The sequence below is a fragment of the Zosterops lateralis genome, assembly GCF_965231275.1.
Source record: "Zosterops lateralis genome assembly, chromosome: 3".
NCBI lineage: Eukaryota > Metazoa > Chordata > Aves > Passeriformes > Zosteropidae > Zosterops > Zosterops lateralis.
This window is the reverse complement of record NC_139764.1, coordinates 29,940,431-29,966,956: the sequence shown is the minus strand read 5'-3', so window position 1 is coordinate 29,966,956 and position 26,526 is coordinate 29,940,431. Positions and strand designations below refer to the sequence as shown.

At 41.2% G+C, this 26,526-nt stretch overlaps 1 protein-coding gene across 5 annotated transcripts in view; it reads left to right on the top strand.

The window, feature by feature from the left end:
• Positions 1 to 26,526, top strand: part of EPAS1 (endothelial PAS domain protein 1) — a 75,223-nt gene that overhangs the window by 29,294 nt on the left and 19,403 nt on the right. For 3 of the 5 annotated variants that reach the window (XM_083857099.1, XM_083857095.1, XM_083857098.1), the window contains exons 2-6: positions 12,328 to 12,518; positions 22,705 to 22,856; positions 23,445 to 23,529; positions 24,031 to 24,149; positions 24,245 to 24,447. In XM_083857099.1, the coding sequence (XP_083713225.1) occupies positions 12,328 to 12,518; positions 22,705 to 22,856; positions 23,445 to 23,529; positions 24,031 to 24,149; positions 24,245 to 24,447 (750 nt within the window). Of the gene's footprint in view, positions 1 to 7,249; positions 7,364 to 8,689; positions 8,768 to 12,327; positions 12,519 to 22,704; positions 22,857 to 23,444; positions 23,530 to 24,030; positions 24,150 to 24,244; positions 24,448 to 26,526 lie in introns of those variants that run through there. The other 2 variants (XM_083857097.1, XM_083857096.1) reach the window with 2 other exon arrangements.

Sequence of the window (26,526 nt, the reverse complement as noted above, 5' to 3'; positions counted from 1 at the left end):
TTTTCCCCCCTGTCTATGAAGGAGTAAATATATTTTTATAACTATCCTTGGCCACAGCAGCATGTTCTGTACAAACGTAGCTAACTGCACTGGCAGTCACACTCAGTTCAAAAGAATACATTAGCACAAAAAGTGATGTTCCCTTTTGGATTCAGCTTGTATCAACATGCGTACGTGGTGCTCTCTCTGCGCCTGCCTCAGCCCTCCCCTGCACTTCTGCTGCTGGTGGTACAATTGTTTCTCAGCCTACCTCGGCTTTGGCCTCTGTACCATCCCAGTTGTGTTTTCTAATAACAAAACCATGATTCTTGGCAGTGAGTGCAGGTTCTTTTCTTATTTTCCTTTCTTTTTTTTTTCCATTCTTTTTTGCTTTTTCTGAGAAAGCAGTTAGGTTTTGGGAAATTATGTTGTGCAGTTGATTAAGTTGCATAATTTAGGGAAAGGATGAAAATAATAAAATTTTATTTTCCAAGAACCACTGTAAGGAGGCAAAAGGTTTACAAAACAGTGTTGGTAGTTACTGGGATGAGAGCACCCTCACTCCTGATTTGGGAGATGCCATCTGTTTTGTGTAACTCCTGTAGCCACTCCTGTGTGCACTGATCCAGTTACATGCATTTCAGCATGTGCATCTTGGACATTCTTGTCAGAAATTTGGTTACTGTAGAGTTAGAATCAAAACAGTGAATATTGAGGTATCACACCCTGATAGATGCACAGTTCTGATAGATCTCCAGGACCTGCCTAGTCATAATGCGTTGTTAAGTAAGCTGACAATTGTGGGTGGTATAATATGAAACAAAAAAGTCTTGTTTCTTTCCTGGAAGAGTTCTTCCTACCTATGTTTTTCATAAACAGAATTGATTACAGCTCACTCCTGCCTCCTGCTCTCTTGGGGTGATGGGACCATGGTGGAGATGAGAATCAGGCCCAGTATATGCATATGTGCCTTGTTTGCTTAAACTTAATAACAAAAGCTCCAACAGGAATAATGCCAAAATAGTGATACGCTACTTCATAGTCCTGAAGTAAAACCCAGAAAATATAAAGAAATGTGAATTAAAGAAATGGTCATGTGAATTTACCGTTGTATATGTACAGAATTTCTTCCTAGCTTTGCTGCTTCTCGTGTTCATAATAGTTTTTTTCCCTTTTCCCAGAGTAACCATTTTTTTTAATTGTAGCTACATAGCGGTTTAGGAGTTAGTAGACAGTAGGAGCAGGGAAGCAATAAAGCATGAAACACCGAAAGAGACAGACTGCATCCAGTTATTTACTTTGTGTTACAACACACACTGCCTTTATATCAGTGCCCTTTGAAAGTTAGTGTTTAGTGAGTAATTATTCAGGGTGATGTGTCAGAGGAGCCAGCGGCCAATTCCCAACAGAACCAAGCCTTAATTTTTAAAATATTTTAAATACTGCAGTGGAGTGTTGAGGGGCCACAACTGTTTCCTCCTCAAGTACTGGAGTTTCGATTCCCTCCAGCTTCTGCAACAACCATGGGTGCAGAGGGCAGGTCAGCAGTGAGAAGACTCCTCAGGCCTTTGCCAGGAGCTGAAGGCACATGTTTTGGGATTACTGATTGCCCCCAGGTTACATCACACCAGGCTCTGATTTTAGCTGTAAATTTAGAGGAATTGCCTAACTTGGCTGAAATGGTGGCTGCTTTTCTGGCCAGGTGGCTGAAGTTGGACCCTTTGGTATCAACCCTTTAACCTTGTAGCAAGCAAAGAATAAAATTTACCCTAGCTCAAGCTACTAAATTTTGATTTTTATTGATTTAAACTAGTAACAGACTTAGTTAGGAGGAGAGGGACAATTAAAGAGCTACTGTATAAAATAACAGCCCTCTGAGGAAAAAGCAGGGGCTGAAAATGAGCTGCATCCCGGGATGTTTGTGTAGACAAAACCCACACCCCAGAGGGCAAAAAATGTAGCCTGACCCTCAGAATCTGCACTTGATCATTGTTGCAGGAAGTGGAGGAAGCTGTGTTACAAGGAATGATCAAAATTTAGAGCATCTGTATTGTTATTTTCAGGAATTATTATTCCCTGCTTGCCAAAGAAATGGCCGTTTGATCTGTTTTTCTGGATATCCGTCATCTTACCATGGATGGCTATAAATCGCCAAGAGATAGAGAAGGAGAAATCATTGACTTCCATCATTACCAAGTGCACATTAAAATGGTTAAGTTCCAAAAAGTAAAGAAGGGTTGGCATTATTTAATACAGATTTTATTGCAAGATCTGTTTTCTTAACTTTAGTATTAGAAGATTTGACACTTTGGGAGAACAAAGCATGACTTATTAACAGACAATGCCGCAAAATAATTTTAGTGAGTGTTTTGAGTGCTCTCTAAAGGAGACAGAACATTTTTATTTAGAATTGGTGTGTGCCCCCACTGCAGTCTTTAGAGCATCCAGCACAGAGACCTCATGTTTGAAACAAGGTGACACACAAAGTGGCTGAATTTCTGTTGTAGGTGCTCAGCTGCCTTTCTATACAGAACTTACGAGTAAGGGTGCTGCAGTGAGCCTCAGAGAGCAGCCCAAAGCCTTAGGAGAAGAAGCTATTTCTGTGTTCCAAAGGCTGGGGGCTTCACCTGCTCAATCTTTACCCTGTTGGAAACCTCGCTGACTGTGGTGGAGACAAGCCTCTGTGAGAATATGGTCTCTAAAGACTGGCTTCCAGTTTACAATTGTCTGCTGGTTTCAGAGACCCATTTAATTATGGATTATTTATTGCTTCTTTCTCTCTGGCTGCTGTTTTAGCTGAAATATTTTATTAGTTCTAGCTGAAATTGGTAGGGAAAAAAAAATCACAGCTGAAATGCATTGTAGTGGACTGTTTTTTCAATTGTTTCAATATAGTTACTTTTCAATCCCTATAAAAGCCTGCTATCATGTATTTACTAGCCAATACACTTTAAAATTTCAATTTTACTCTGAACATTAGGATGTCTGTTTGAGTCAGCTTACATAGCCTGGAGATGGATGAGAGAAGAAAGATGGTGTGGAAAGGTTTTGGTGGATGGCCTCTGATATGGTTCTTTTTGGTAAGGATTTCTACATCTTTATGGCTTGCTGATTTCTTTTCAGACGTTGGAGAACCTACAACATATTGAAGGGTGGGCTGTTTATTTTCCCTGTGTTTTTATGTACTGAAATATTGTAGTGAAAATAGCTGGGTGGGGTGTAATGAATGTTTTCAAAGACCTTCCTTTGAAAGAGGCTTTTTTCCAGCCCTTGGTGGTCACCACCCATTTTCCTGTGCTGTGCACGCCTCTCTCATTGTTCCTACCCACAAAGGCCCCTTGTGTGAACCTGTCAGCAAATGTGCCAGCAGAACGAGCTAAAATGTCATACTGGTCCAAGCCTGCTGAAGCCCCAGGGCTTGCCCCCACAAATGGTGGGTATTGCCCAAGGCACAACACAGGGTTAGATAGTAAAACCTGGGATTTGTCAACAATGCTCTGTGTGACTCTCTGAACTGTTTATGGTTGAGTGGGTTTGGGGCTGAAGTGTAGGTACGCATACCATTGATAGAAAAGTCATGCTATGGCAGTTTGTCCCTTAGGCTTGAAATAAAGCTTCATTGAAAAAATCGTCCCTGTTCGCCTGCAGTTGTGCCATCTTGTTAAATAATGCCGGTTGTGGTTTGGTATGGGCTGGGGATGTGGTCAGTCATCGAAACATGAGGCTGGTTTTGAATTTAACTACGGGCACCCCCCACCCCCAGCCTGCAAACTGCACTGCATTCACCTCTAGCTTTAACCCGCTGGTGAAGAGATAAAGCACATCCTTTCATATGTGTTTTTTAGAGTAGGTAAATAGTTGGGTTATCTGAAAACAGATCTTAGCAATACCTGCTGAGCCTTTGAGCAACAATGTGTATGGACCTCTAGATTAGCTGTCAAAATTGACTGATTACTACAAGTAATGCCCCAAGATAAGGATCTGTAATCTCTCAAACACAAATCATTGATAGACATCTGGGGTTATGCATTGTCATAACCAACCTTATCCTCATCACTGCAGTGCGATTCCAGGAGAGAAAAGCAGAGTGATACATTTATCACACCACCACCGCCCCCCCCCCACCAAAAAAAAAAAAAAAAATTGGCTGATTTAAAAGCAAGTTCAGTTTTGGCCAATGTTGAAGCGGTCATTTCTGTTGTGTAGTTTAGAGTGTTTGGTGCTGGGCCTGCTTTAGTCTGCAGGTTCTTTCTGAAGCTTGCCTTGTCTCAGCTGGTGTCGGAGTTGATTGCCACAGGGAAGGAATCCATGATCGTAATGGAGCAGAGCAGTGCAAAACCAGTCTGGGGAGGGAAGACCTGAGCTGAGATGATTGGCTGGTCCACTGAGATTTGACCATATGCTGTCCTCCTTGTTTCTCTCCAAATGCCCCTAATATTTGAGAAGATGGAGGATGTGTTTTGCTGATCTGTTTTAAATGTGGGTTGCAGCAGCTTTACAAAGGTGAACCTCTGTGAGCAGCACTGGTGCCTTCTGAGCATGCAGTGACTTGGAGCAGGATACTTCCTGAAAACTAAGCCAGAGTAAAGTCATCTAGCCCTAATTCAGGCAAAAAGGCAGTGCCACTATCTGTTCTAACAGCTGATAAGCAGCCTGGCAACTTCTCTGCAGGCTGTGGGCCTCAGGTGGTTCCATGGGACTGTGCCTTGCCCCGGACACAAAGCGTTTGGCACATCCTCTGAGGCAGCAGGCGTGTGCTGGCGTGGCAACTGAGGGACAGGCCGGCACTCTCAGCATTGTAAAATAATCCAGGAAGAGATTAATGGCTCCCGAAATCCTAATACTTATCTTTCTGTTCAAGGTACTCATAAAACCAGAGGAAAAAAAGGAAGAACTTAAATCCTTAGACATTGTTTTGCTTACTATGATTAAATGTATCAGATTCTGTTGACATATTGTGAACCTAAATGATTTTAAAAATACCAGTGCTCCTTCAGTCTCAGGGAGGTTTGCAGCACTGAATTTCCAAAGTGCTACACAGTTGCTGTGATAACTTCAGTACTTACAGTGATACCTTAAATTGCACTTGCAAGGTGTTCTTTTAGTTGCTGCATTAAATGCAGTTAGTGGTAAAAAAGATGCCAGTGCCATAAACATTTTAAAACTCTATAGGTATAATGCTTTTGTCTTAGTACCACCATTTTTTTTTCTTTCGGAAATCAGTGCCAAGAATGTTCATGAAAATAAATACAATACAAACCCCATACATTTTACTTATTATGACTACAGGTACAGTCAGAGCTTCAGACATTGGAGAAGTTACAGTCTTATGTGTGCTTTTAAAGTACATATAAATTTATCCCCTGTGAAGAAAACCTATTCCTGGCTGTGTTACTGTCAGCTGTGAGGGTCTTGGAGTGATATGGACTTAGTGAATCATAAATATGTTCAAAGGCACCAGAACTTTGGTATTTGTTTAGGCCTTATCTCTTGATACCGTAATTGTAGTAGCCAAATCAGTCCTCTATTGCTGTGCCAAGCATCCTAATGACAGTGGAAATGAGTTCCTCACTCTCAATGCAGACTCTTCCCTCCTCTGTCCCTGAGACACTCAGATTTCTTATTTTCCTATCATCTCACCTTTGGTTTTAAATTTTGGTGAAGGAATTGCATCACATTGCTATGGCAGTAGGTGCCAAGCTTTGCTGAACTAGCAGGGATTTGTTATTTAATGAGTAAGTACAGAAACACAATAAATTCCTCAAACAAGCCAAGGAGCTTGTGGTGAGTTACTGTAAGTTAGGCAGCTTTAAAGGAAGGGTGGAAGATACTTAATTTCCTTTTTTTTTTTTGTAATAGCCCTTTCTGTTAGTAGCCTTTGTTGTTACCTTCGAACTTTCATTTCCTTTATTAACAAATTCCCCATTTTGGCTTCCTTTGAGTTTGTTTTGTCTTTGATACTGGGTACTGTATCCCAGTGGGCAGCAACCCTGCTTTAGCAGTTGTCCTCCATGAGCACTCCACATATTTCAAACTGGTTTTGGTTTTTTTTTCATCCATCTGAAAATAACACTGTGTCCTTTCCCTTCCTTTTGCTCTTGCTGGTGTGCTGAACCTGGGCATCTGGTGTCTTCTCAGGCTTTAGAAATAGTTATTTTCACTGGAAAAAGTATAAGGAGGGATCTGCATGGTACTGTGTATGGGTTTCCTTCACAGCTTTCATAGTTTGGCCTCTGAGCATGGGGAGTGAGTAAATTGCTGCTTCTAGCACTTTTTATTTACCAATGGTCACTTTTATTACTTTAACGGAGGGAGCTTTCAAAAGCACAGCATGCCATCCAGAATAAACTGCTTGTCAGGTAGAATGGTTACAAATACTTTTTAAAGGAATTTTAAGGCTAAGTAAGCATGACTGCTGGCTGCCTGGTGTCTGCAAGCACATCTCTGGGGCAGTCAAGTGGTGTGCTTCTGAGATAGCTATGGAGTGCCTCACAGTCAGCAAAACTCCTTTTTTATTATCCTGGTTCAAATGAACTAGGGATTTGCTAAGCAGAAAGTAATGCAAAATATAAGCTCAGCAAAAAATGGATTTGCTAGTTTGAAATAAATCTTATTTGTTATCTAAGGTAGTACTGCCTGTTAAAATACTTCTATTGAGTTTTTACAGGTTTTAGTTTGAATTTTTTTAAGCTAAGCATCTGATTTTTCATTTATCTGTACTGTAAAGTATTTTCTTATCTTTGCATCCACAGAATGTATTTTTCTTGTTCTGCAAGTTAGCATTTGATGCTTTAACTCTAAACCAGTCAAAATGAGCATTTGCTAGAGAAATTTCATGTGACAACTTAATTAACTGTGGATTTTTGACCTTTAAAGTGCTGAAGGTAGAAACATTTAATAACCAGCCATTGGATATAAAGTAATATGCTTGTTGTTTTACTAGCTTGCATACATGGCAGTTTGAAGCAAAGTCCAAGGGTCACCAAAATCATGAAGTAAACTCAAGCGGGTCTGTCTGAACTGCATAATTCAAAGTGCTGTCTGCATGTGTCACAGAGTGTAGGAACAAGTGAAGGCTACCGGGTTACTTACGAGATATTTTTCTGCAAGGTGTGCATTTCAGTTTCTCTGAAAGCTTCTGTGATCTGGAGCCTGCACAGTGGGAGTGTAATTCAGTGCAGCTGCACTGCTGAATCTAAAACAAGCGTGTGTGTGTGTGTACAACCTGAGTATCGACCCACGTGGAATTGTGAAGAGCAGCAAAACCTCGAGCAGAAGATTGCTGTCCTGGCAAGTCCCTTCCATCAGCTCAGAGGAGGCCACCAATGTCCTTGGCAGAAGGGAGGACCCCTGACACCGACTGCCTTGCACCCTCATCAGCTGAGTGGGTAACGAGGGCTTTGAGGGGGTTGGAACAGCCTGCGGGAAGGACGAGGCAGACATATAGGTGGAGGTGGTGGGCAGGGATTACTGGTGGAGATGAAGTACTGCTGGGATTGAAACTGCAGAGAGCAAATACAGTCGCAGTCAGTGGAAACAGGACTGAAACCTCAGCTCAGTCCCTAGCTGAGGAGGATTGTGTGGGTGCCTAACCAAACTTCGGTTCAGTGACACCGTGCGCTGAAGCTCCCAGGTGGGGGACGATCTGTGTGCCCCACTGTTTGTGGGGCTGATCCTTCCTGTCTCTGCGCCACTTTCTGGGGATGCTACAGCAGGACAGTGGCAGCAGTTCAGCCCATGGCTGAAGCTGGCTGCCTCAGCCATTTTACTGGCTGCTGGGGCCCGGACCTGTCACAGCAGTGGGCACTGGGAAGGCAATTCTTAAGCTGACATGGTAGTTTTGCAAGATTGCTTAAACCAGGTGGGTTATGTGGGGCTTCAGGTTTTACCAATAAGTTGCCGTCCCTGAAGTTTCCACTCCTGCAGTAAGAGAGGCTTTAAAAGTCAGATTATGATCTTCACCCCGGGTGTGCAAGACCTTTGTCTGCAGGCATTCCTGCTGATTTCAGTGAAGCTGTGTTGCAAGGGCCTGCCAGACATGAGCAAAGAGATAGGAATCTGGCTCCTGGGACCCATGCAAGGCATTCCTACATCACCTGAGGTGTTTTCATCCAGTGGGATCAAGAGCTCTGTTCCTGGCATGGAGGTACCCTTGGACTAGTTTAGTGTTTGGATTCTAGGGAGAAACATGGAGAATTGCTTATGAAAATTTGGAAGCTTCACCTGGGAGCACAAATAGTTGCCAGTTGTTTGTCATCTTTTCTCATCTGCATTGCCCATAAATTCTATTTTCAGAGTGCAAACTAAACCCACCAGGAGGGAGTGGGAAATCATGTAAACAACTGTCCTTAGGGTACAGTGCCGTACTTGTGTTCTGTGTCACAGAACTGCCTGTGCCTCTGGATCTCTTTGATTCCCAATGGCTTGCATGCCCATATGCAGTGCAGCACCAGCGCATCATCCAGCAGCCCAGGAAGAGTCCTTGCTGGGAAGTGGCACCTCCCTGTTCCTTCTCAAGTCTCCTGACCACATTTTATGTAGCCAAGTCCTGAACATAGTCACAAGACATATTCCTCAGCTTGGCTTCCCTGTTTCCAAAAGAAATTTGAGTGTCTCCATTCCTTTCTTGGCTTATTGGGACCATTTATGCTGTGATTGCAGTGTGAAGGGTGCATGTGCAATTCAGTGGCGTCTTATGCAGGATTCTGGGACTCCTGAAGCAGCAGATGTCCAGGAGCTCCTCGGAGGCTTACACTGGAATACCCTGGGGCTTTGGACCAGTGTACAGGTGGCTTGATTCGTGGTGGTTTTCTCTGCTCTTTCCTCTGCACTTTTAGAAATCTGTCAGAGTGAGTGAGGTTTCTGCTTGCGTTGTTTCTCCAAGCGGTGACGCACACGTGTGCTCTTTTTCTGCCACATAAGAGGGTGGTTTATGTGCAAGGAGGGAATGATTCATAAATCAGCTAGAGCCCGGGCCTTTTCTCCATTGCCTGAGTGATGTGTGAAGAGGATTCAGTGTCAGCCTTTCTTTCCTCCTGGCCTTCAGTCCTGCAGGTTGCTGAGCAGCCACTTCACGACTCTCCAGCTATGGGTGGTCCAGCCTCACCCACAGTGAAATGCTAATCATGTGGGGTAACTGCAGAGAGAATTCTTAATGGCCTACAGTCTGCAAACAAAAATCATGAAAATACTGCTTTTTTGCAGAATTCTGTCACTCAACTGCAATTTTGGGAGTCTCTTGTGACCAGGACAAGTAAGCACAGAATGAGCATGATGTGGACATCCCTGGGAGGCACAGCAAGCAAGTGTAGATAGATCTTGAGTGGGGAAGTGGCATGGGGGTGTTTTGGGTCTTGTTGGGCTTACACTGCCCTGGCTACCATAGCAACATGACTTGAGGGTGTGCTCTGTGAGGGGAGATGGGGAGGAAAATTGAGGTGCAGGAAGCCATAAGGGGGAAATGCTTAGTGGGCAAGTTGTTTGCTTATTTAAAATGATAACGGATGAACAAAAAAGTATTTTGAAAACAACCAGACAGGCTGATTCCTCCCCTTGGTTGCTGATGTGAGAAAGCTCTTGTGTGGTTCATAATGAATGGAGATTAGAGGACCTCAGCAGGATAGTCAGAAGCAGTGTTGAGGGAAAGCATCTGTAACAGAGAGAGAGAAAATCTTTCTGTTCCCATAGTGTTAATTATTAGAAACCTTGAGCAACCCATGGTTATTGAAACCAGTTTGTTTCATTAGCCACACTTCAAAATTATATTTACAGAGGTTAGAAAACTAAATATTTTTCCTTGTGGCTGCAGTGGTGTCATGAGAGAACCCTGTCTTATACAACCTGTTTTTAGTGTGTAAATTGTGACCTGGCTTTGGCCTTGGTTCCCAAAGTTTCGTATTTAAATGAGGAGGAATTGGATCTTGTTTTGCCCAAATTGATTCTAATGTGAAAACCGTGGCCTCTAGATTTAGAACAGAGCTCATTCATTTATGGTTGAAGTTATATTTTTCAAGTGATAATTGGAAATGGTCACAAATACTGCCACATAGTTTTTGTTCTGTTTGGTTTTGTTTTGCTTCGTATAATTAGAAACTGAGATTTGTTCTCAGTCTAGCATCTGTATAGGCACAGAGTAGGCACATTTTTCTTTAGAGGGCAAGACGTGTTTCTAAAAGTACCATCAGTATAAGTATCATACACGACTCTCCTGTAGCCAGTACCTGCCCCAGGAGAACATGGGGCACTTTTTGTTGTATCTTCTCAGATAGTCGTAAGAAGAGACTTTTTTTCACACGGATGTAGTGTGACTCTTACTTGCTGAGGAGAAAAGTAATGAGTTAGTGTCACCTTGTGAATTTCCATTAGATGCAGACTTAAGTGGGTTGCTGTTAGCTTCAGCAATACCCTCAAAGTAATTATTGAAGTTGGATCCTGCCGTTATGTACTGAAATGTGTGTAGGTCTCCTCTAGCACATGCCTCCTGTAAGAGGGACCATGTTATAAAAGATTCACCTTGGGCAAAATAATTGTGAAAGAGGTTTGCTGAGGGCTGATCATGGATCTTGAGAAGATACTGTAAGAATTTGAGCCCCCTTGCCCTATTAGTGTACCCACTAGTGAGTACCTGTCTGATTCCACATACGTGGGATCACAACATAAGGGCTCTGCTGATGTGTTGTGAGCTCCCTCCTGCTTTGAATGATGATGTTGAGTGTCCAGCCTTGTTGAGCCCCAGCAAATACCTTCTTGTGACTTTACTCTTGGCATTTACAGCACGTCCCGGCAGTTTTTCCTTCTTACTAATTTATGAAGCCTCTTGTGGTTTCAATGCTAGAAGCTTTTGCAGACTGTCTAGGTCTTCAAGAAACAGTAATCTTCTTCAGAATACTCAACTATGGATTAATACTCTATTCCTATTTTAGGCAATTTTGCATGAGACCAGTCATGATTGAAACAGTTTCTAAAATTAAGAAATGCAATTGTTTTCCTCATAATCTTCATGCAGCAGAATATATTTATTGAAATGCCTTGTTTTGAAAGGGCGGGGCTTTTTGGTTGTTCCATTTTTAGTTTACAGGCTCATTATTTTATATTGATGTTGGAAAAAACAAGTTGTAAGCTTCTTCATTTTTGGGAGCCTTGTGAGTGGAGACAGGTGCTGCTGGTGATTCTAGAAATGAATGTGCAGCCAAAACAGCAAAAACAGCATAACTGTTCTACTTAGCACCCTCTTCTGTGCTCAGTCAAGTGGCACTGGTGGGCTACTGCAAGAGTTGGCCTGAAAAGAAATGTATTTTGTGTTGGTGTGACTGCCATCCTCAACTGCAAAACCTCAACTTGTGCAAGTGTAGGAACTGGCAGTATCAGCAGAGCTATGTGGGGTTGAAATGGCTCATGGTATTAAATGGATTCAAATGCTTCATGTTCTGAAATAAAAACTGTACTTCATTAAAGAACCTTAGAGTCAGTAGAGTTTGCTCTTAAAATGCCCTATCCCAGAACTATTATAAATGTATTCCTTGTGCTTCTCACATGTTAAATTTAGCTTTATGTCCCTTGGTGGATTGAATTTGCATACTTGCTCCATAAAATGTCTTCCCCTTTGTTATTTCCTGCCCTTCTGTACTCCATGGAGTTTGAAAAAGGTTGGCTTTATTGGTTATGTTATTTTACTTAAGAAGGAATGTATTTTCATAGACAATGGAGAGATGGTGATTTAATTAGAACAGCTTCTCCAAAGAAGGGCTATCTTGCAAGCAACAGTATTTTCCATTTTGTGCCCTTCATGGTCAAAGAAAGATGACTTTCTGGACAAGTTTTGAATTTAAGAGCTGAGACAGTTCTGTAGATTAACACAATTTGATATTCTTCTATTACTTTTATTTTAATGTGGAGTGCAGCCATTGAAACTCCACAACATTGTTGTATCTATGTCAAAGCCATATTCACTGTAATTATTCTATCTTTAAAACAGATTGCCAGCCTGTGCCAGAGTAAGTAAATTTAGAGTGAACAAACAAAAAAAATTTTTTTAATGTTTCCTGAATCCCAGAAGTAATAGTTTGCTGTTTCATTTTGAATCTCTTGCCTAAGGCAGATCTCAGTCCTGTGTGGGGATTCAGGGTGTTCAAAGGCTGACTCATGTACAGTCAGAGCTCTTTCCACCTGTGGCAGTCCTCTCCTAATTCCCATTCAAAGGGCACAAATAGATATTAAAGCCTGGCCAATTGATTTCAAACACTTGACGGAATGGATTCATTGCCAAGAAGATACACTCTTGTAAATGCCTCACAGGTTGTGAATTGCATTTCAAGAAATGCTTTTCCCTTTCTCTTCTTTACCTAACAGGAGCAGTTCCGAACGGAGGAAGGAGAAATCAAGAGATGCAGCAAGATGCAGAAGAAGCAAAGAGACCGAGGTTTTCTATGAACTGGCACATGAGCTGCCCCTGCCCCACAACATCAGTTCCCACCTGGACAAGGCATCCATAATGCGCCTGGCAATCAGTTTCCTACGGACTCATAAGCTTTTGTCTTCAGGTAAGATCCGGCTAAAATAAGTTAGTTGTCTGAGCTGGCTGATGGCAGCTTGGTAAGATTACACATGCTCTTCTTTGACTACAGTGTTACCAAAATAACAATTAGTGCAGGTTTTTTGCCTCCCTAAATAAAACCTCTGAGAACTCTTGAATGTGGTTTATTAACCTCAGCTACAAAATTCTGAGCTTTTAAGAGTTTAATCAGAATTCAAACATATGCCTTAGGCTTCCATGCTGAAACAAATAAGTTTTGATTTGGTGTGGCAAGCATGTTTGTGCCTGCATATTCAAACATCTGGGATGCTCTGAAGGTCCAATACTTTGTTTGAAAGGACTAATTGTGTGATCCACTGGCAAAGAGTAGTAGGTAGGTTGCTTAAAACAAACTATACTAAACTAAAACAACTTCTAAATACTTGATGTGAGTGGATTCTACACAATCAGTTTTGCTCATGTTGGACTTGTAGGAAACATGAAGAAGCATAATTTTTATAGCCTGTGAAAACTGATAAAATTAGGAATATTCTTATTTTGCCCCTGTATTTGAATAACCCCTTTGATGAAAATATGTGGCTTGAGTAGCCTGTAAGATCAGTGAAAACAACTGATGTTTCCAGAACTTTCACACGGTGACCTACGAGTGTCGAGAATACGTTAAGAAAACAATGCCTGCATTGTTTGTGAATGGTAACCCCAGAATTTTGTCTTTTCCTTCATTAATGGCAAGACTCCCAATAAGGTCACGATTGCACTTCCTCTACTCAGAAAAGTTGAGTCAAATGAGAGCAATTACTTTAATAAATGTTATTAGGAAGCATCCCATTTTGTGGTCGAATTTGCTGTTGGTTTGTTGTTGGTTAGTCCGAAAGATATGGCAGATTAAATTCTGCTTCTGTGTGCTCTGTAATTTCTTGTAGCACTTCTGGCTTTTGCTGAAGCCTACTGTATAAAATGTAGGTATTTTTATCTTAGCTTATAGAATGTGGTTTTATCATGTACTTCTGTGAAAAGAAACGTTTATGTGCTGAACAGTGTTTGGAAATCATCTCTCATTTTGTCATGTAACTAATACTTGAAGTTGCGTAAATAGGTAAATGTTCTTAAACAAAGACAATTTGTTAGTGACTTTCTCATAAAAACACAGCCTCAGCTTTTCAAATATTTATATGGCATGAACTGGAGACTGACACACCATAGGAAAAGTAAACTTCTGAGAGGCTGTAACCGATAATATAAGTAATGTGCGTGCCTGTGAAAATTGACATGAAATAGTTGGATGCAGTCATCAGAAAAATACATTTGCTAACCTGCAAAGATTAAAGTGAACTTTTCAAATTAGTTCACATTTCTCAGTGAGGAAAAAAAATCCACTGACTAATACATTTATTTTGATGCTTCTATAGTGTTAAGGGTTAGACTCATTATTTGATAGTGATGACAATTCAGTATATAAGTACAATGTTCATACACACACATATGATCTTTCTGAGACATATTTTTGTGACAGTGTTTGAAAAATAATGTGATTCTTGTAGACAATTTACATTTTCTTGAAGTACCACCACCACTCAGCAGCAGAAAAGAACTTGGAAATAAAATGTTACAGTAGTGACAGGCCATGCTTTAATATTTCATGCTTTCTTTATATTAGTTATTAGCTTAACCTTAAATCTGATGCACTCACTTCCTCAGTCCAAATATTCATTTGGAGTAAATCCTCTCATTAAAATTTGTGTTGTTAGTCAAATGCAGATTTGTCCGTGGCTGCATCTTTAGGTACCAGAGATGTAGATAAGGGTTTCAAAATCTTAGATGTTTCTGTTCTGAAGAACTGAACTTAAAGTACTTTAAAAGGATGGATTTTCTGGAAATTTTGGGTATTATTTCCTGATAATGAAAATAAATTCTAATTAAAAAACTCAAGTCAGAAAACCTTGTCTGCTGCTCATCTACTATTCCGTGTATAGCTAACATATAAATTAAATTTCCTATCCTTGTGGACCTCTGAATAATGTCAGTCTTTATAAGGACACTGGCTTTCACTAGAAGGCCATCCAGTTTAATTCAGAGTGGTAGGTTTTTGATGCAGCTGGAGGCTCACAGGTCAAGAGGTTTGCTGCTTATCTGGTTTTGACAAGCGTGAAGCAAGATGGAAAATGGGCTTGGGTGATATTTGTGCTCATTCTGTTCTTGCTTCTGCTTCGGACCCTATCCGAGCCCCAAACAAAGCTGCAGCAAAGGTTTCATGTGCATGTTTAGCAGCCTGGCATTTGACCATAAATACACTGTTGCATTTGAGAAGTCTGATTTGACTGACAGGGAGCTTGGGGAACACTGCGTCATCTCTTGATGGATGAACTGGGAAATGGGAAGGTGGAAGTGCATAGAAGTAAATGCTCACCCCAGGCTGCAAACCCCCTTTTTGCTTTATGTTGTTTTTATTGAAATGGCTTTGATTATTTGGGCTGGACACCTACTGTAAACTGGAGTTAAGTGAGTGTATTTGTTCTGTCAGTAATTTGGACATTGAAATAACATTTGCTGCAGCTCAGAAAAAAGCTTCAAAATGTGATAGAGAAAAAACTACTGCTTGATTACCACTTTTCTTATTTCTGATTTAGTCTATCAAAACTTACTAGCACACTGTATTTTATTTTGTGTTACTGTTTGTGGGCATGATTCTCAAACACATCTCTCTGTTTTAAGGCAATTTTGCCTGAAACAGAGAGAACAAGGCCTTTCCCAGGACTGTACCCTCATCTTTCTGCAAGATGATGCTCCAGGTGGGATTTTGGAGACGGCCATAGGCAATTTGCCAGTCTCACTCTGCTGGCATTGAGTGTCTCTTGCCCTTCCCTATTATTCCCTGAGTCGGAATAGGGCTTTTCACTTGTGTAACTCGGGCTGCTTTATTAGCTGTGTCTGCATAAAGATCATTTATCTGTTGAGAAGCCAAGACCTAGGGAAATCTATGCCCACATTCTTCCAGCAGGTGAATGGCAGAGCCCCTGAATCTGAGCCCTCATTGAGAGCTCTCCCGCTACGTGCCTTGAAAAATCTCAATTTCTGGATTGCAGAGTGCATGTCTCCTGCAGGCATTGCAGGGCCCGGGCTCGGCCCTTGGATCCTATCATAATAGGAAATAGCTGGTTGTATATCTCAGAGTTCAAAAGGGTAAAAAATACCAGGTTTTGCTTTATAAAAGTTGCTGCTTTACTTAGTAACACGTTTCCCTTTGATTTTCACAGTAGGCAATTCTGTGTGGGAATGTTGGAGAGGAAGCCTTTAACATTTAGAAATGCAGGCTGTTCGTCTGACGGCCTGATTGAGATTAGTATCACAGGAAGCAAACTAAAACAATAGCTTTATAATACTGTTTCCATGTTGTGCACAGAACAGTACACGGTATAATTGGAATGCTAAGTAGAAATATTTAATTACGATCATCTTAAATATTTTTCAAGATGTCTCCTATTTCTGTTGGCATAATACATTTTTGCCATCACATTCAAATGTTTGGGATAAATTTAGAACTGATCTTTGTTCATTTCAAGTAAAGGTTTTGATCCCATAAAGTTGCAACTGAAACCAGACATTCTGATGCTTATCAGCAGTGGAGCTTTTGGATTTGGGATCTTAATGTCCTTTAGTGTGATCAGAAAAGCTGTTAACAGTACATTTTCTGTATTATTTTCTAGTATAGCTAGTAAGTAAGGCTAATGCTTTGTAGGGAGCTAATAGATGGTGAAAGAGAAATAATGGCTTCCGCTAAAGAATGGCTGCTTTGGTTAACAGCTAACATTGTGATAGTTAGGCTGCTTCAGATATTCTCTTTTTGTTTGAATATGAGGAGGAGAATCGATTTTAGGAAGCCTGTATATGCTGTGCCAATAATTTTAGGTGTTTATTTGAACTGTGCTGATGCTAAAGGTGTTACAGGAACCAGAACTCCTTGATACAGTGAATTTCCCTGTGCCAGGACTAAGGACTTTTTAATCAAACTAATCAGGCAAACACAATTTTATTGGCTTGCCTTAATCCCATCCCAATTGTATGGTCACCCGGGTGTCTTTTCTGTGCAGAAATTCAGCAAAGGAAACTGGCTGGGAGTTGTTCTTGTGCAGGCAGACAGCAGCAGAAATGGGGAGGGAACAGGGATACAGACAGGAAGTTGTTTGGGAGAAGGGAGGCCACAAGGAAGCCAGTGTGAAGGTTTCAAGGGAGGGAGACAACAGAGCCGGAAAGCCAGCAGGGAGCAGAAGGGGAAAAAATAGCTTTTCTCTAGGCTTTTAAGGGAGAGGACAGACTGTAGGGAGAACTGATGTGGGCATTGTTTTTGTATGTCTGGACACACTGTGTCTAATGTCAGACCATTGTGGCATAAAACAGTGCTTTAAAAATAGCATGTCTACTTGATTGCTTTTATTAAATTGGAAAAATAGTTTCATGCCAACCATGCTGTTAGGAATGAGAGTGAGTTGGGTACTGAGTGCTTCAGCTGCTTGAAGCAATGTCCCTTTTCAGGGAAGGTGCACCCAAAGGTCCCACAAAACTCAAAGCCTGGTCTGATGGGGTGCTGTATTCCCAACGCTCAACCCCCATGGCTGCAGGACTCCAAGCAAGTTCCTGGGAGCAGTACCTGAATGATTTGGCTAGATAAAAACTCTGCAATCAAAACAACACTAACATAAGTGTTTTCTTTATCCAAGATCGCTTGTGCACTTGGAGATAAGAGCCCTTCAGGAAGCTTCAAGTTTAAGAGTAGCTTTTTCTTGATGTATCTAAATTGAAAGCTTTTATTGAACACATTGAAAAATATCCCCTTGAACAGGATGTACTACCCTGTCAAGATAGAAAAAAAAGGGGAAAAAAATCAGTCACTTTCCTTTGATGAAAAACAAGAAACCAGGAAGAGACAAGTCTGTCTCAAAGCTGCTCTCTCTGATGCAGGATGAAGCTGCTGTTAGATCTTCCCTAACTTTGCTTGCTGGCATCAGGCAGGTTTTACAGCCCTCCTCTGGAGTGGCAGCTGTAGCCTGGTATCAGTTATGCACAGCATGTAAGCAACTTACTGGTACTTATAGGAACCAGGATGAGAGACAAAGCCAGGAAAATTCTGTGCAGGTAATGATGTGACCTCCTGTAGAAACATATTTTATCATTGTCTACCTCTGAACTGACCAGAAAGACCCCTTTGAGTCAGATCAAAGGTGTTGAGAAGAGTTATAGGCTGTTTGCTAGGAGGTTGTTTATACCTGCACAGTTAGTTCTTTTAAGGAGAAGCCTGATTTTTAAGCCTTCAGACTTGTTCCAAGAGGTTGGACTGAAGGAAATGAGCAAGCATCTACGGAAAAAGTGTTCTTAAACTTGGGAACAGTGCACATCCTGACAGTGAGAATTAATCAAAGCTTGTTTACAAAAGTTATTTTTAGCATAAAAGCTTATCATAAACACTGCAATAAGCATTTGCCATTACAGTTCAAAGTTTCTTGTCAATGAATAAATTGTATTTGGTGGATAGAAAAATTGTCAAAATAAATACTTATCAAAATTTAATACAGATTGAGACATGGACTGAAAAATACTGTATCAAAATTCAAGAAATACTGCCTTGGGGCAAAGTGAGCAGTGGATCACCCATCAAATGTTGGCACATGGGACACCATTGCTCTGTTCCTGGTTCTCCTGTGGCTCTGACAGTCATCCCAGGAAGGCCACAGCAGCAGTTTTATGAGGCTTTTTTGACATGTTTCAACATCTCCCAGTCTCCCTTAGACAGGGATTCTCCTCCTATATAGGCTTTCCAGTGTCACATGAACACAATCTTGGCTTGGCTCCATCAAGTAGCTATAATATGAACAACAATATTACAGTACTTCATTCTGCTGAATGTGCTGTTAATTCAAATAGGCATATTCGCAATCCGGTCTCCCTGCTATACTGTCATGGTACCTGAACTGAGGTATCCCCCTTAGTTGAGAGGAGGTGGAAAAAGTTGTTGGAAAAAAACACATCCTTATTTCAAAATTTAGTTAGCGGCTATTTTGAAACGCAATGCTAACAAAAAAATCAAACAAAAAAGCCCCACCCCCTAAAAATCAGTGTAAACTGAGTGCCACTGTTACCCTTCCTGGAGACCTGCAAAAACCTGGCAAGTCTACGTGAGGTGCTGCTCTTGGATAAAGTGACCTCAGACCTGTTGGGAACCCAAGGCTGAAGTTCTGCTCTCACCTCCTCATGCTAACTTCCCCCTTCCATTTGGTCCCAGCTTTCTCAAATATTTTCGATCTGAAGCTGAACTTTCTTATGCTAATCCTCCAGTTCAGCTCCAAAGTAAATCAATGAAGATAATTTAAAGCAAAGTGAAACACAATAGGGATTTCAGGGAGGAGCTTGTAGTAGCCATGCCATTATTTGTTTTGCATCTGCAAAATAGATTCTTTCTGAAGCAAACCAGATTTTTGTTAGTGGCAATGACTGAATTGTTTCTGATGTATCTCTCTCCTAAAGTGTGTATATCCTCTGTGTAATAGTAGCTAGTGGTTTCCACAGGAGAAAGGGAGCATGCTCTAATGCTGACACTGCAGCCATAGGAGGGACTCCTATTTATTATTTATATTACTATAATTATACCAAGTTACCTGATACAGCACATACCAGGGCGGCTACAGTGCAGCCCAGCATATTTCTTTGCTGCAGACTTAGGATCCTCAGGTAGCTGATCTGCTTCAGTAGGTTAACACAGATGACACCTTCTGGGGCTTTGTTTGCAAAGAACTTGGAAACAGTCGAAGACATGAGCACCAGTGCTAGAGCTGCACTGGGTAGGCTGCTGGAGGCCAGGCAAGGAACAGATGGGCAAGAGCAGCAGAGTGGCTCTGGAGGTATTTGGCACCCACCTTTATGTGCTTGATAGTTTCTTTGAAATGTGAGCACGCCCTATTAAGTACTACAAGAAACCCGTATCTGCCAGCTCCCCTTTCCTGCTGCAGTCGGGCTGCTGAGGAGAAAGGAGGGGGTGCAGTGGGGTTTACTGAGTTGCCAGGGAGGCTGGAGTGTGTCTGCAAAACACCTGAGTTGTGCTTTTGGGTTAGGTTAGACAGAGTGCACAGCAGCACAGTCTTCTCTCCCTCCTCCCTGTCCACATCACAGATGCCTCCAGCTGGACGAAGATAATTTTAATAAAAACAGTGAACTCTGATCCCACAACCCCCTGTAACCACATGCTTTAAAGCTGACTATATCTTTAAGTGCTGTGCTCAGCTCAGACCTCAAGAGTTTGAACCTGCAGCTCTGATGTGAGTGATCCATGTCCTCTGTGTGTGTTTGTATAAGTAATATAATTTATATACATAGAAAAGCAAACTTAATCATCTGATAATACAAGTAAAGTGTTTGTCATTCACTGTTGGAGGCATTTAAGAATACAAATGCTTTGAATAGTCTTCCTGCCTTTGAATGGTCATGTTTTGTTAATGCAAACTTAATGAGCTGGGAAAAAAAAAAATGGAAAGGAGGGTCTGGGGTTAGAGCTGAAAAGTCATTTTTTTCTCTGAACCCACACTTGGCTGATTGTCTTGGGCTATAGCCATGATCCCTGCTGAATAAACCATTTGTTTGCTTCCGGAAAAGTAAAAAAAGACCCTTGACATTCTTTACGCAGCAGAAACAAGCTTGGGAGCAGATGGTCACTTACCTCTTTTTTTTTTTTCTTTTTTTTTTTTTCTTTCCTAAATGTCATTTTCGTCAAAGTGCATACTATTCAAATGTATTATTGTATATTTTCTGGATTTTAAATGCTAGTCCTGATGTAATTTCCTAAAGTCATTTGCTTTGTACTGAGGAGGAACTGGCCCCTGCATGTGTAGCCAGAATTGCAGTGCAGGGATGTGAAATGATAAATTCCCAGCCTGTGCTGGCCATCCCCAGAGAGCATCCTCTCTTCCCTGCTACCTCTTGTTGAGGGGCAAAGGGTGATAAACCAAGTGCTCTCCACAGCTCTGGAGCTGTGTCCATTTCTTCCCTTGTTTGCATGATGTGTGATGGGCTGCTGCAGGGAGGGATGTTGAGGAACAGGAGGACACAGCAGCAGCAGCAGCAGCATTTTTGTCACCACTTACCTGTTGCAAGCAGTGCTTGCTGGGCTCTGCACTGCGAATGCTCATCTCTCTTGGTTCACTTGCAGTCCATCCTCAGGCACTAGCAGATGCAGTTCCAGGAGCTGTATAGATCAAACTTATCCTTTAATCATCACTCATTAGTGCTTCAAAGTAAACACTGCATTAGTTTAGCTCAGCCTCTTCCCTATTCAAAAAAGCAATGAACCCAAACCATATAATGTTTTACAAAATAATGCCCTATTCCTGTTTCTAGACTTCTTGCAAAATGAGTATTTCAACAAGAAACATGAAGGAATATGATCAATGTGCTCTTTCACTGAGGAAAAGAACAAAAACTAATGACTTTTCTCAAGTGCTAACAGTATGTGTACTACAGAACAAACTGTAAGCTGAAATCGCAACACTAAACCGTCAAAGAAGAGCAATTTCTCCAAGAAATTTGTGTCCCCCTGTTCTTGCAAATGGAGCCTCTGGACAGCAAAATTGGTGGTGGGCCCAGCCTGGAGCACTCTTGTGCCACCAGGGAGGAACACAGAGAGCAGAATCACTTCAGCTCTTCTCTCATCATCATTGCTGCCATGGGCTCTAGGGCACCTTAGATCTAGATGGGACTTAACCATGGCCCTATATCTTGGAGTTGGTTATTCCTTATTTTGAGACAACAAGGTGGTTTTTTTTCCTTCTTTTATTTGCTTTTTCCCTTCCAAATCAGAGCTTTACCATGACATTTGCAATGACTGATCACAAATGTGCAGGCTAACTGACAAAACTGTAAAGATAAGCTCACCACAGCATGTCTGAGGTACACAGACCAGATACAATATCTGTAAGTGGTTTTGTAAAAAAATAATTCCAGAAGTTTCACATAAAATATACCCAGAAATTAATGGGCCAGCTCTTGCACAGAAATTTTTCAATACTAGCTGTTTGCATGTCATTCCCTGACAGCTTTTTATTCATGGAGCTGAGACATGCTTAAAAGCCTAGAAGGGAAATGGGCATTTGTGTGGCTGGCATCAGGAGGAGCAGTGCCTGTACTCCCCCTGCCTGCAGTTTTGCCACATGCTGCCTCCCATGGCATGAGATGGGTCGTGTGGGGCACACACAACAAGAGCATCACGGTGCCATCAACTGTCACTACACTGCAGCCAAAAAGTACCAGGAAAATGTATAACCAAAAAAAAAAAAAAAAATAGCTGTAATAAACATTCTAGCATGGCCTTAGGTTTCAGATGAACAGTGGCATGTCTTTCCCAGAAATTAGTAAGGTGGGTTCATGAATCTGCATAGGCAAACATCTAGGACATAAGCAGAGTCTGAAGTTCTCCTTTCAGGAGGGGAAGTGTGGGTGGGTGATGAAGCTTGTCAGACTATGGTGGAGTGGAGCATAGGAAGTTCTGGGGTCTGCAGATGAAAAAGCAGGTATCAGTGAGATGGATCTGTGGTTTTCCAAGGAATACTGAGATTTATGATCACAAAGAGATTCACCCAGAATGACTTCAAGGGAGCAGTTTTCTACTTTTTCTATCCAAAGTAGTGTTAACAGATGTGTCTGTACTGAGTGAAGAGGTTTGTTTAGGCATGATTTGTAGATGTACTTGAACTTCTTAGAAAGCCTGACCTGATGGAAGAGTCCTGTTAGGTGTTTGTTAGGGATGCACAGATTTATGTACCTTCTGTAAGGCTTGCCCTCTACCTTGTGCCTGTTAGGAGATACAAATGCAGAAGTGACCAAGAGAAGGCACACAAAGAAGATGCACTTCAGTCATTTGCGTCTGCAGGTGTTAGTGATTGAAAACATGTTAGTGACAGAAACATGCTAAAGGTGAAGAGAGGGTCTTGCATTTGCCAAACACTTAGAAAAGTATCTCCTGCTTTTCTAGTGATAAGGGCATCCTTTTCATATGCTGTTCAGAAGGCCCCACCAGAAGAGGTTTGTTGAAAGGAAATTTTAACAGCAGAAAAAAATGTTGTCGCCTTGTAATTGGATGGACGTGCTTGCATTGAAAAAGGCTGGCTGGCGTGCTAAGGCTTCAAATTCCTTTTTTTCTCTTTTTTTTTCCTCAGTATGTGCTGATAATGAGAATGAACTAGAGGCAGACCAGCAGATGGACAACTTGTACCTGAAAGCTTTGGAGGGATTTATTGCCGTGGTGACACAGGATGGAGACATGATCTTTTTGTCAGAGAATGTCAACAAATACATGGGTCTTACCCAGGTAACTTGTTACCTTACGCTTTCCTCTCTTTGTAATACAGTTCATAGAAACAACTCTTTCATCTAAATGCAGAAAACCCAGCTGTGTGTCACTGCAAAAAAGACTGGAAATTAAATGTCTTCTTTCTCAGGCACTGACTATGCACAGCAGATGACACAGGTTGCAGGTTCCCTCTCCCTTCCTATCAAGTTGTAGTGTCTTTGGTGACTGCAAAGTTGCCTTCTTAGATCTTACTGGGGAGATGAGAAGGCATTTATTCTATTTGTGCCTTAGACTATGGGACAGAGGGGACAGAGCTGTCTTTTGGGTTCCCCTTTTCTGCTTTGTGGATTGGGAGTTTTCTCCTGCGTTGAAAATAACAAGTGGTGTTGACTGTTAACTGCACTGTGCAAATTCAAAGATAAGAGAATCATTCTGGGGAGAAAATGAGGAGTTATGCATAGGATTAAACTAAGGGAGGGTTGTGGGATTTGTGTTTATGAGCACCCTGTTGATGCCCTTAGTTCTGGGACCAGTTTCATTTCAACTGTATTTAAAAACAGATAATACTTTCAGATTTGGCTATGTGTAGCTCTTACTTCCACACAGGTGGAACTCACTGGACACAGCATTTTTGACTTCACTCATCCATGTGACCATGAAGAAATTCGAGAGAATCTGAGTCTGAAAAATGGTAATAATAAAAATACCAAAGTCCCTGTTTGATTTTGAAATAACCAAATGAAATAAATGGCTAGCAGTAGAGATCTGTTCATCACAGTAAAAGGAATTTTCATTCCTACAGTAGACATTAACTGTTATTCAGTGCTTTGCAGATTCATTTTGTTTTCCAAATATTGCTTAAATATGGTAGTAGTAAGGAACTGTTTGTTTAGTATTTTCCTTTCATCAAGTTTAGACAGGTATAATGTTTTTAATTGTAACGCTGCGGAAAGATTCATGTGCTGCAAGCTAAAACATAGGTTTAAAACGGACAAAGTCCTATTTAAGTTCTACTTAAAGTTTTAGGTCTGAGCTCTACAAACTGCTCTGCAATGATCTTTGCATCTTTGATGGTCTCTGCAGGTAAATTATCTGAGAATTAGTTTGTTATTTCTGTTGAATGCTTCATGCTTATAAGTAGAAGAAATCAAGAAGGAAAATGAGAAAATTAATTTTCCTTTTCCTTATACAGGTCCAGGCTTTGGAAAGAAAAGCAAAGAGATGTCAACTGAGCGTGACTTCTTTATGAGGATGAAATGCACTGTTACCAACAGAGGCAGAACTGTTAACCTCAAGTCTGCCACATGGAAGGTACAATACTTGAGCCAAATTAAGTGGGTTTGATTTTAATAGACTTTTTGATGTGGAGAGAAAGTACATCCTAAGTTCGTTTCTTGTTATTTCAGGTTTTGCACTGCACCGGACAAGTTAAAGTGTATAACACTTGCCCTCCTCACACTCTGTGTGGGTATAAGGAGCCTCTTCTCACCTGCCTTATAATAATGTGTGAGCCTATTCAGCACCCTTCAAACATCGATATCCCCCTGGACAGCAAGACCTTCCTGAGTCGCCATAGCATGGACATGAAATTCACCTACTGTGATGACAGGTATGCGCCACTGGTTTTTCCTTTCCACAGGCATTTTTATCTTCTTGAGCAAAACAAGCAGTTATTCCAAATGTCCTGTGTGGACCCTGGTAGGCAAGGACCAGAAGAAAATTCAGCTTGTTACCAAAATGGCTATTTAGTGGCTCACTTAATCCACCTCAGAGATTTCAATTTGGGCGAAACTGTATTCCTGCTGTACTTCCTTGTCCTGCCAAGTGAGGAATTCAGTTTTACTGGCAGAAGATGAAGCAACTTGGAGCCACAAATGCCAGCTTCTTGGGGTTTAACAAACTGAAGGGTGTACAGGGTTCCTGTTCCCATGTTTTAGAGAACGTGTCCCATGGCACGCCATATGGACCTTAGTCAAGGACTGTTTTACGGTTGGTTTGGCCCAGGATGCTGTTATCAGTTAGCTGGCAAGTACTTTATGCTCTACATTAACCAAGAATTGCCAAGGCATCCAGAGTACCTGCTGCTCTGAAATGGAGTTGCAGGCTCTTGCTCAATGAAAAGCAAACAGCCTTTATTGGTTATCTCCCTGCCCCTTTTAGTGACGAAATGAAAGGGAGGGAAGGACCTTGGATCAGGCAAGGGGCTTGTCCTCTGCTCTCCACACTTCACTCTTCAGGGGAAAAAATGGAGATAACTCTAGTCTCCACTTGCCTGACTTGTCCTGGGATCTCCAAGGCATTTCATGCCATCTACCTCTTCTCCCTGTCTGTGTACTGTGATTACTGTCTTCTGTGCATATGAGCAAGCCAGAGATCACTTCCCATGAATTGTCTTCCTGTCCTCCATTTGCCCAGAAAGTCCTATTTTTACTGCTGTGGACTTGGGGTTTGCTTTGTTGGTGTTTTTATTTTTGTGTGTGTGTTTGTTTTTTTTTTTTTTTTGGGGGGGTTTTTTTGGGGGTTTTTTTTGTTTTTGTTTTTGTTTTGGTTGTGGTTTTTTGGGGTTTTTTGGGTTTTTTTGGTTTTTTTTGTGTGTGTGTGGTTTTTTTTTAATTAAGTTTATAAGGTGATTCCTGAGTAAAAGATGAACTTTTCTGCCTAAAGAAATTGGTCTCCTGTAATTCAAAGATGCTAGCAACCTCTGAGGGTTATCAGTGAGATTATACCCATGCTTGAAACTTAAGTGGAAACTCATAGGATCAACATCTTTGTTGATTTCTTCAACCTTGAAAGGTTTCTTTTAAACTTTGCTAAGTAAGATTATTTTTTTAAACAATGTGATGAAGCAGCCATATAAACTTGCAGTGTTAGCAGCTGTAGATGAAAGCACAATCGCAAGTGTGAAACTTGTGACTAACCTTCTGACCTCTCTGAGAACTGAGCAGCAAGTAACTAGAAATAGTCTCTGATATAATCACAATCTCTTTTTCCTTTGTTAATATTTTCAGCATGAAAATATTGAGATATCAATAGGATTTTGCTGCTGGAGGGAGAAGCAACAATATGGTAGTGACTCATTATTAAAAGCAATGTGCTCTGAATTACTGGAGCCATTCAGTGGCAGGATACAGGAGAGTAGCAGAGGATTTTGCTTTATTGCAGCATTCACATGTCTCTGCAAGACTTTATGCATAAGCCATTATAAATGAGAATTAAAGGGACTGATGCTATCTCATTAAAGATATACATACTTACTTTTAAAATAATGATGTATTATGTCTTGTCTTAAATAGTGGGCATTTGATTTACAGGGAAAATGTTTCACATGGCAGTGAAATACAGCAGCTTCCACTGGAGGATTGAACTTGTAGGGATTTTAGAGATTTTTTTCTCTAAAACCAGACTATAAAGTAGCACATATTTTACTAGATAGTTCTGGTTGGATGTTTTGTTCCTGTGTTACTCAGATTTTGGTAAAGCTGTAAAAAGATAGCCAGGGCAGAGAAGGAGGAGACCTCACAAACCTTTCAGGTTCTTCACAGCCGATCTGCCTGCCCCCTGCTTCCCTCCCAGAGGATGTTGATTTCTCTCCAGCAGGCGACACATCACTAGACACATAAAAATGCTAAACACTCAGCTGTTCTTATCAAATTCAGTGCTGCTAGACAAATTGCATTGAAGGAGCAGC